The following is an 11,076-nucleotide window of genomic DNA, read 5'->3' as shown; positions in this document are numbered from 1 at the left end:
ATACAGGAGTGTGTGGAAGAGAAACAGTTGGAGCTTGATCATGTTGGTACTAATGATCAACTTGCTGACATACTGACAAAGGCTTTGGGTCGTGTGGGACATGTTGAAATGCGACAGAGGCTGGGCGTCAGGGAGATCAGCAAGGCGAATGGAGCTTAAGGAGGAGAATTGTTAGGATAAGCTCCACCACACGTGAGTGTGTGCTAGTTCTAGTTTGTTTTTGCTTAGAATAAGCAATGCATCGCTGTTGATGTGATGTACACATGCAGCATGCACATAGAAGTAGAGAGGGGGCCGAGTCTACACACGATCGCCCCCGTCCTGTTCTTTCTGTTTTGCTCCTCCCGGTCAGCGTGGCACGCGTGCGAGCTGGAAGTCGTGGGATGGCGCGGTATCTCCGGATCGCAGCGGGCTGGCCGGGTTAGTTAGCTAGGTAGATCTTGTAACAGAATAACCAAGAGAAAGAGAACACGGAAAAGCTGGGGAGTTCGCCCGGCGCAAAAACACACTGTCTTCTTCTTCCTCTCATCGATCTCTCTCTCGCCCTACTCGATCGCCTCGACAACGACAGATGCCCCCCCAGCCTTTGATCAATTTCTAAAGAAAAAATATTTAGGGAGGCTTAGATTAGACTTTTTTAGCATTTTCCCCCCCAACCACTGAAGATTTTTGTTTTCCCCCCAGTGATCTTCGGCAAGCTCCGCCACTAAAAGGGCATGCTGCCCAACGGCCTCACGGTTGCCGTGAAACGCCTCCACCCCGGCCAAGACGACAGGACCTCTCAGGAGCAGTTCATGGCGAAGGTGGGCACCATCGCGCGGACAGACCACATCAACCTCGTCAAGCTCTTCGGTTTCTGCTACGACGCCGACGTGCGCGCGCTGGTGTACGAGTTCACGGAGCACGGCGCGCTCGACTCCTACCTCTTCGACCAGAGCCGCGATGTCGGCTTCGAGACGGCGCGCGCCATCGCCGTTGCCGTCGCCAGCGGGCTCTGGTGCCTCCATGAGGAGTGCCCGCAGAAGATCGTGCATTGCGACATCAAGCCCGGCAACGTCCTCCTCAACGGTGGCCTCACGCCCAAGGTGGCCAACTTCGGCCTCGCGCAGCTGCTGAACCGGGCCGACACGCACAAGACTGTCTCCGGGATGCGCGACGCGCCCGGGTATGCCGCGCCGGAGATGTGGATGCAGGCCGGCGCCACCGAGAAGTGCGATGTCTACAGCTTTGGCATCCTCCTCTTCGAGATCCTCGGCCGGAGGAGAAACTTCGATGAGGCCGCGCCAGAGAGCCAGCAGTGGTTCCCAACACTTTAGCTACATTTCAGTCAGCTGACTTTTTATTTTGTGGTCAATCAATTTTCTGTTCGTTGGATCATGCTTTGAGATATGTGTTGTTTTCATTTTTTCTGTTTAAGTCGGTTGTTGGTCTGGGCTGCAAGGAATCGATTGACGCGTTGTTTTGCTTAGTAAATTCGGTATCGGGCCAATTTCTTTGTCTTGGTTGCGCCCATTTAATTCAGGGTAGCATATTTTCTTTCTCCTTTTTCTTTCCTTTATTGGTTATAATTTTGTTTTTGTGGTTTTTTGACTGGGCGTAATTATATACACACAAATAATATATAATATGTGCTAGAATTTCATGATTATACGATTATTTTTGCATATTACGATAAAATGCAATTTCGGTGTAAAGTTGTGTGTAAGTTTTTGTTATAATTTCTTTCTTCTTAACGAAGATACCAACGTCACAAATTCATTCTTTTTAAAAAGGATCATTATTTGGATATTGTTTTAGTCTTTACTTCATTTTCATTCTACTTTAAGGTTAATACCAATGCCAGAATTCATTTGTTCTCAGATTTTGGTTTTGCAAAAGTTCCACTTTTATATGATTATTCTTGCATATTGTAAAGAAGCACAATTTTTATGTATATTTCGTGCGGATTTTGTCATTGTTTGTTTTAGATTATTTTTCCTATTTTTTGTTCTTAAATGGTAATACCAATTCCGATCATTCATTCTTCCTTAGGAAATTTGATTATTTCTTTTATGGGTATTTTTTTCTTAATTTTTTATTTCTGTCTTTTGTTTTTATGCATTTCTCTTTTTCCCTTTTTTTCTTTCCTTTATTGTTTATTTTTTATTTTTTGTGGGTTTTTGGCTGAGTGTAATTATATACAAACAAATACTATATAATATGTGCCAAATTTTCATGATTATATGATTATTTTTACATATTACGATAACGTGCAATTTCGGTGCAAAGTTGTGTGTAAGTTATTTTTAATCTTCTTCTTAAAGGAAATACATTATTTTAGTTACACTATGTGTAAGTTATAGTAGAATAGGTAAATGCATTATTATATGCTTATTATTTGCATATTTCAAAACGTGCAAGTTTTGAAAGCCTTTTCTTTTTCATTTTACTTTTTCTTAAAGGGTTTCATTCTTTCTTAGAAAACTTTATTACTTTGATTTTTATTATGTGTAATACCAATTTATTCCTTCATAGGAAAATATTTTTTCACAAAATTCTACTATTATATGCTTAGTCTTGCATGTTATAAAAAGGGCATTTTTTGTGCAAATTGTATGCAAATTTTTTCATTAGTTGTTTTTCAACATCTTCTTCTTAAGTGGTAATACCAATGCCACTAATCATTTCTTCTTGAAAAAATTTTATTGCGAAAATTCCCTTGTTATATGCTTATTCTTGCATATTATTAAAAAAACATAATTTTAGCGTAATTTTCGTGCAAAAAAAATCATCATTTATTTTTTATTTTGTTTATTCTTAAAGGGTACTAGCTATAGCACTAATTCATTCTTCCTTAGAAAACAACATTATTTTAAATTTGTTTTATCGTTTATATCATTTCTTATTTATGGGTAATACCAATGCGACTAATTCATTTTTTTGTAAAACTTATCTTTTGCAAAAATTTCACGATTATATTCTTATTGTTGCATATTAAGAAAAGCCGCAATTTTTTGTGAATTATGCCCAAATTTTTGTCATTAAATTTTATTTTTTGTTCTTTCTTCTTAAAGGACAGTCCCAATGTCACTAATTCATTATATTTTAGAAAGTTTATTTTTATTTTAGGCTCAATTGAATAGGGACGGGCATGATTGTCGCTTGAATATTACACAGGAGAATCAGATTATGTTACGTACGTACAGTTGCCACCATGAGAATAAGATTAGGTATCTACAGTTTTCGTTAAAAAAAAGTTCCGATACGTACATCCGGACGTGGCAAGAAAGAAATACATGCATGCGTGTATTGAAATGGGCAGTTGGATGATGAAGTGAGTAGGTAGTATAGGAAGTTAGGAACGCACGAGTAGAGCAAATCGACTGAAACTGACCGGAAAACGAAATCAGTCAACTGACACCTAGCCTGTCCCGGTTCCCAAAGCTGGCGTGGGCAAAGTACGAGAGCGGCAACCTAATGGAAGTTGTGGAGAAATGTGACGGCGCGGGGGAGCAAGACGAGAAGGCCCCGGAACCACCCCCACCGCCGGTCTCCCACCGCTCCGGCCATCCTTTTAGCCCCCGCCATACTAAGTTTTTTCTCCGACGAATCCTCTCACCATCGCCCCCCACCATTGCCCCACCCTAAACCCTAAGATAGATATCGGGGTGGCCTGCCCAACGAGCTTCTTACTCCCCTCCGGCGAGTTTCTTCCTCCATTCTGACTATTTCTCCCTTTGACCAAAATCGACTGAGCCAACTGCGAAAATTCAGTCAACTGAAATGCAGCTATTGCGGATTCCGTCTATGCGCTCTCATGCCATTGCTAAGCATGATAATCATGAACTCCTGTTTAATTTCCATGTTTGAGAATGCCCCTCACTTCTGTGTCTCCCTACCCAGCCATGTCTTAGCGCCACCCGACATGGCTGTCATGGTTTCTGGTCACCCCGAGAACTCAAACTACCCCCAAGCCGATGCGGCCTCGCCCCCGCTTGCTTTCCCTACGCTCGTAGGGTCCTCGCCGCCTCCTCGACATATTTTTTGTCGAGCTTGTTGTCGATGTTCAACAGTGACCCGATTGAGTCGATTCCCATAGGTAGATTATAAGGAGTGCTCAGTTGTACCATGATTTTTCTAACAATTGGGCCAAATTCAAGCGATGGCTTTCCCGCGCCCGTCCAGCTGCAGTAGATAATTTCGTCGCATAAATGAAACGCGCCGCGGAATCATGGACGCGATCATAGGTACTCCCTTCGTTCCTAAATATTTGTCTTTCTAGGTATTTCAACAAATGACTACATACGGAGCAAAACGAGTGAATCTACACTCTAAAATATATCTATATACATCCGTATGTGGTAGTCCATTTGAAAACTCTAAAAAGACTTATATTTAGAAACGGAGGGAGTACTACTGTAGTAGTAGTACTGCACACATATACTGAATGATTCGTCTGCACGCTCGCTCAGTGTGACCACTGATTTAATCAGCCTTGAGTTGGACTGATCGAGTCACAGGCCAGAAAAAGGATCCGAAATTCGTATCTTGTAATCAAGATGCAATTAAGCAAACTAGCACTAAGCATGGCACAATACAACAATGCTCTTATCTACTCCCTTCGTATTTTAATGATCTAAACGCTTTTATATTAGTTTACAGAGAGAGTATCCATGAAGCTGCCAAACAGCAAAGAGAAGAGGTCAACAATCACCTTCTGCATTTATAAAGTCCATAGAACTAATTCGACCTGACGGGATCTTCACAGCATAGGAACTTAATGAAGACGAAGGAGGTTCACACGGTGTTTACAGTGTCGGCGAGTGACCGCAGTATGCATCCTAAGCCAGCTCTCTCCGTCAGCTTCTCATGGATTTTGAGGCACTGGTCGCACGTCGGCCGGTCGCCAGTGGACAAACCTCTGTACAGGTACCTACATTGCAGACAAAAAACATATGCAGATTAGATGGTTTCTATAAGTCGACTTACACTACAAGTTTGAAAGAGCAAAAAGATTGAGATTTGAGAAGGAACGGCCCCAGAATCATAAATGGGCAACAATATTAGAGATGTTTAAATAAATTGGAGCCTTTGAGGAAATTATTGTATTGCAAGGTAATTGAACCACACAAACCTAAGGAGAATGGTGTTAAAAATTCCACCAAACATGAGAAATGAAAAGGGACATAAGGAATGGCTACCTACGCCTTCGAGTGAAAGGGCGGAAGACTATATACCGGTATCATGTTCAAACAATGATGGTTCAGCACGCACTCCGAGGTGAAAACAGTCGGACATAAAGTAGTGCTGTAAAGCATCTCCAATAGCATTGCCCAAATTTCGTTACCTAAAATCAGTTTTAGATAGGAGAGAGAAGACTCAGAGAATCAGTTTCATTCCATGTCTTCCACCTCTATTTGAATTGTGCAAATACACTCCAAATGAACTCTACGACACATCAAACAATGATTCAGACATATTTCCATCATGCATCAGACATTTGCAAACACAATGACCAACATCATGGATGTGCACCCTGACAAATGTAGTTTCATTTATTGCAAGAGCTATCAATGGTCTGTGTGGTTCAGCTGTCTTGAAATACTAAGTGGGCTAATACTTGTGGCAGTGGTCGACACTAACTTCAAATGACGGTAATGAAACAGAAAAACTCTATGTTTCAGTGACACATTCTAGAATGCAGAACACCAATGGCACATGGAAAAACAGAAGTCGTGAAAAGAATATGTGAGGCAATGGCTGCCGCAAAACTGTCCAGGAAGACCAAACCAGCAAAATGCTGTGCTGTCATCGCATACTTGGGAGGCTGAACTAGAAACTAATGACCAACACCATCCGAATTCCAAACAGCAGCCCTACACTCAAATGCTGCGCACAGCAATTTATACTGTGACTCAATTAAAGCAGTTGGATGTTGGCAGCAAGAAAGGGAATTAGGAAAGGGAAGGGGAGGAGTCTCACTTCATGAGGATGTCGTAGTACTCGGTGTCCAGTGAGTTGAACATGCCGCCGATGTCCCTGATCGCCATCATGGCGCGGTGCACCACGATCCAGTTCGCCGACTGCGACAAGATGAAGATACCACCAGTATGTTTATTAATTTTGAAGACATTCCATGGAAGAAATGAGACAAGGAAGGACCGCCCACAGGAAACCGAACCTTGCATCGCTCGTCGCGGGTCTTGAGGGGCGACCCCTCGAGCGCCGTCTTGAGGGCCTCCACCGGCTTGGACCTGCCCGCGGCGCACGGCATACTCAATCAGGATACAGTGGAGGAATCGGGAAGGGAGGGGGAGGGGGAGGCTTACTGCTTGAGGAGGGTCTCGATCTTGCGGGACTTCTGCTCGATGCGGCTGATGAGGGCCTCCAGGTTCTCGTCCGTCTCGAGGTACGCTGCTGAGGCCATCTCGCCGGCCACCAGGAGGGCGAAGCGGCCTGGTACTCACCTGAGATCTCGCTCGCTCCCGCTGCCGACGGCGAAAAATCGAACCCGACGAGCCCCAGCCGTCCACCGCCTCCGCCCTGGTTGCGCCTGCTTGCCGGGAAGTGCGACGTCTACCGCGGGAGCGCCCGGTGTCCGCCGGAGGTGTGGGTGACGACGAAGGGGAAAGGGGATCGGGATGCCTCTCTCTCTTTCTCTCTCTTCTCCGGCGCTGGTCCCGAACGGACGACCACGTTTCTGGCATGGGCCTTGGTGGGCCAGCCTGCCTGGAACCAGCGTCGCGCCAGACCCACTCGCCTCACAAGGAACCGCTATATTGGGCCAGCCCAGTTTGCTTTGTTTTGTTTGTTTCTTTGGTTAGTTGGTTCTTTTTCTGATTCTCAAAAAAAACTTGGTTCTTTTTCTTTTTTCAGTTTTTTCATACCTGAAACAAATTCTAAATACATATATTTAAAAAAAATACTAGTGTTCATCGTATATTTTTTAAATGTAACACAGTGTAAAAAAACCGGGAAACTTTTTATAAAAAGTTAGTGCTATTCATCAAAAAAATGTTCGTGACATATAAACAATGTTCACACGTTTCAAAAGAAAATGTTTGCGTGTTTTTTGTTAAAAAAATCGTAAAATTTTAAGAAAAATCCTTAATTTAGAAAATACGTTTGTTAATAACTAAACATTTGTTCATGAAATTCTGAAAAAAATGATTATACATTGTAAAAATAATGTTCACATAGTTTAACGATAATGTTTCGGGCCATTCAAAATATTGAACTTGTATTTGAGTGATGCTTAACATGTCCTCCCTCCGTCCCGAATTAGTTGTCTCAGAATTGTCTAGATATGGATGTATCTAGACACGTTATAGGGTTAGCTACATTTGTATCTTGACAAATCTAGGACAACTAACTTGTGACTGAAGTAATATTTAAAAACTGTACATCATGTAGTTGGAAAATGTTCCACGACAATGTGTCCCGAAAAAATGTACATGTGTTGAGAAAATGTATTAAAAAAGGTGAAGAAACATAAAAAAACTGGAAGAGGAATAAAAAACACGTAGAAGCTTCTAAATAAACTGGTCATTGAAGCTCGATGTGACACGGAACCACCTTTGTTGTCAATGATACCACTCAGGGCTTCACTAAATAAACTACTTTTTCTAGATTTAGGATGTAAATTATGTGGTTAAGTTCAGGGGATGCGGAGATCTTGAGAAGGATTTGAGATGAAAACCATACGTTCCACTCAGTAAAAAAGAACATTTCAAATGTGGAGTCGACAGTTGGCTTTGACCCCAGCAGCAGGTCCACGCGTCTGGCGCAATAATCTTGTCGTCTTACCAGCAACGTCGCCAATGAACTCACAGTGCATCGCGTAAAATACATCATCCGATCATCGGCAGCAGCGGTGGCCGGCACTGATTGTTCCCTCACTCTTGTGCTCTGAAAATCGATCGACCGGCGCTGCGGTACCACTGCAAGCCTGTAACGCATCCGCAGCCTGGCATCATGGCACAACCGATGATAATAGATCATCGGTGCATGCGACGATGCCATCCCGAAGAGACAAACCAAACGGGCCGGAGACCGGGCCATGCACTTCATCAAGTACGCACGTCCCGTACGTCTTCAACCCGCCGACGTACGTAACCGAACTGAAGTTCTTTTTTTTTTTGAGAATAGAACATCTGAAGTTCTGAACAAATGAGAGCCCCTGCTCAGATCGGGGCATGCGCGCGTGCGTGGGTACGTCGACGCTGCCTGGTCAAATCCCGTCGGCGACGAGAAAAGCCATGGATCCCGCGTGCTTGCGTGCATGCACGCAGCAGCAGCCCGTGGATCTCGCGGCGGCCGACCACGCGCCGCACCGGCGCGCGCATGAATGTGCCTGCGTCCGACGCGCCGCGCCTATCTCGCCGTCTCCGGTCGAGTTGCGTCCCGGCGGCTCCAACCGTGCCGTTGCCGGCCGCGTCGCCGTGTTGCGTCCCGGCAGCGACGGGCGCAAAAAGGATGGCAGCTTTAAAGCCGCGGACGGGCGCACGCCTCGCGGGCCGACCGGTCCCCGTCGGGAACACGCGGATGCCAAACATTCTTCCTGTCCTTTCCCGATCCACCCATCATCCATGCGCGCGATGTGCACGTAAACGGCGGGTGCAAAGACTGGGCCTATTTGATTTTGATTTAAAAATGGATTCTCATACGAATTTTGCTAAAAGAAAAATGGAAATATTCGTTTGAATAGTATAGGATTGACTTCCATAAAATACTTTTTTTTGTCAAACTATTCTCTGTTTGGGGGCAAGCCGGCGGCTCCCTGAAGATGGAGTAAGGTTGTCCCCGCATAGCCCTCGTCTCGGCGGCGCCTCTAGCGTTGTCGAAGGACGTTTGGAGATGTGTTTTCGATGAATCTCGCGGGATTCGGTCAGTGTTTGTCTTTGGTGGATCCACTTGGATTCGTTCCTCGTTCGTGTATGTTTGTATTTATTATACATGTTGGTCCTTTTGATGTATGCTTCTTTTCATTGGCAGTCGTTATTGTTTTGATGTGTTGATCCCGTGGGACCTTAGCACAAACAACTTCTAGACTATCTACTACAACAAGGTCTGTCCGACTCCGGAGAGGGAGGACCGGGATGTAGTTTCTTTTACTTCATGTGTTCTTTGCACTGCCTTGACTATTGGTGAATAGATCAAAAAAATTAGCAAAAAAAGGGGAAAACTAAATTTATATGAACTTAACATTCACCCAAGCCTCTTGAATAGAATCTTTTGTTCTTTCTATGACAACATGACACAATCAAACAAACCAAAATCCTTTGGAATTTGAATGGACATAACATTTCAATCCCACGTTCTTTCTGTTACTTTGTTTTTAGAAACCTACGAGTCAAGGAGGCCCCGAATCAAATATGACATATTTTTGCTAAGTCCCCATTTAGAAGTGGTTTGGTCATTTTGCATCCTTTTTTGATCGGCTTGACAAGCGGCTCCACCAACCAACGGTCAGATTGGGTAGAAAAATGTGAAATAGGATGCAAAGTGGTCAAACCACAACTAAATGAGGTAAGAAGAGATGATTTTCTAATGTGAAACTTCCAAAAAAAATTGGACATTTAGCAAGTACAAAGTGGAATAACCAAACCACACAAATAGCAGTCGTGTGGTTTGGGAATTGTTGCACTGGCGTAAAGAACTATCGGGTTATTTTACATGTGTCATGGGGTGAGAGGGGATAAATGCAAATCCACATTTTCATGAGAAGGAGGACGCACTCCGTGTTCTACATCGATTGGTGCAGGTAGCCATCATTTTTTCTTTGAGGAAAGGTGCATGTAGCCATCATTATTTCATACTATCGGTTCTTAAAAAGGAAATAAAAGGCCAAGTTCGGAGCCAGAGCAATGTAGATTATATGTTGCGCTTATGCTCGACTATTTCTATTGCCATAGCCTGAACAACCATCTCCAAGTGGGCACAGGTAAGAGACTCCCGCGCCTCCACATGCTAAAGTGAGCACCCACTTTACAAATTGAGTGGGTAGACGTACGAATAAGCTGTAAGACACTGAAAACTCTTTTTTGGGGGTTAAATTTAGTATCATCATGATATTTCAAATTGCCCAACATAAAGGCACACCCCTACCCTGTATTTGAGCCTAAAGTTGTCTACTACCCCCTCACAACCAATTCTCAATCACATTGGAGATTAAACACCACAAACATAATTTGTCACAAGATACACTCAAAGGGGCAAGGGATAAACAAATGCTACATATATTGTTCCATCCACATCACAATAACATCATTATTTTTACTACATTCCAATTGTGCTTAGCCAAATTATCATTAATCAAGTCACCCGTCTATATCGATACCAAAGAAAACATTTTGATCTTAAAAGGGGCTTTGAGTTCCCTGATAAAGTTCCTGTGAAAGTGATGATTAGCACTCACCATGTCGGCATGCGATCCTAAGATATGGAGCTTCCGCTGGAACATATCGGGCTGATGTGTAAATGTGATTGTCATTAATCATTGAACCAAATGGAGCTAGTTTCTCTACTTAGCACCGGTCCTTATCCACCAAAAGATGACGTTTAGTGGCATGCTAGACATAAAATTTGATAGTATGAAACATGCTTCATCTGTGCAATTTTGTGCATAATATTGCTTGCGAGAACCAAGATTTGAACCCTGGTGGCCTGAGGATACCACTGTCCTCCTAACCATCCAACCACGGGTTGGTTCGCGATTCCTTAGCGATTCTATGCATGTACTACGTGTCAATCCCCTAACAACCACCCTTGAAGAGCATCCAAATGTTGCAATAGACAAGAGATACACCCGCTACTCGTTTCATGTATCTTTGTATGTATTGCGTTAGCAATTTAGCCTGTGGCGTATAGGAGTATGTTGTCACAAAATTTCAAATCCAAATTTGAAAATTTGTTCGAGATACAAAAATAGCAAATTTGACATAAATATGATAATGGGCCAAATGTAAGGCCCGGCTATTGTTATGTCATATTCAGTGTTGAATTTGTCATTTTGATTTTCTAAGCTATTTTTTGAATTTTGATTTGAATTTTTGTGACAATATACATTGATGTGTTATGGATGTGGTAATATATTTT

The 11,076-nt window shown here is 43.2% G+C and overlaps 2 protein-coding genes across 2 annotated transcripts; one reads left to right on the top strand and one right to left on the bottom strand.

Moving 5' to 3' along the window:
• The first annotated feature begins 475 nt into the window (after window positions 1–475).
• Window positions 476–3,627, top strand: LOC123191503 (G-type lectin S-receptor-like serine/threonine-protein kinase At1g34300). Its single transcript, XM_044604214.1, has 2 exons — window positions 476–1,299; window positions 3,413–3,627. Exons 1-2 carry the CDS (start codon window positions 717–719, stop codon window positions 3,625–3,627), a joined length of 798 nt encoding a protein of 265 aa, XP_044460149.1. The 5' UTR covers window positions 476–716.
• Window positions 3,628–4,523: 896 nt separating this feature from the next.
• Window positions 4,524–6,654, bottom strand: LOC123187482 (actin-related protein 2/3 complex subunit 5A). Its single transcript, XM_044599355.1, has 4 exons — window positions 6,309–6,654; window positions 6,161–6,233; window positions 5,962–6,062; window positions 4,524–4,912 (listed from the first exon to the last, which is right to left on the bottom strand). The coding sequence occupies exons 1-4, from the start codon at window positions 6,404–6,406 to the stop codon at window positions 4,777–4,779; spliced, it is 408 nt and encodes a 135-aa protein (XP_044455290.1). The 5' UTR covers window positions 6,407–6,654; the 3' UTR covers window positions 4,524–4,776.
• Window positions 6,655–11,076: the final 4,422 nt, after the last annotated feature.

This window comes from Triticum aestivum, chromosome 2A (assembly GCF_018294505.1).
Source record: "Triticum aestivum cultivar Chinese Spring chromosome 2A, IWGSC CS RefSeq v2.1, whole genome shotgun sequence".
In the NCBI taxonomy this organism is placed as follows: domain Eukaryota; kingdom Viridiplantae; phylum Streptophyta; class Magnoliopsida; order Poales; family Poaceae; genus Triticum; species Triticum aestivum.
This window is presented reverse-complemented; position numbering and strand designations above follow the sequence as displayed.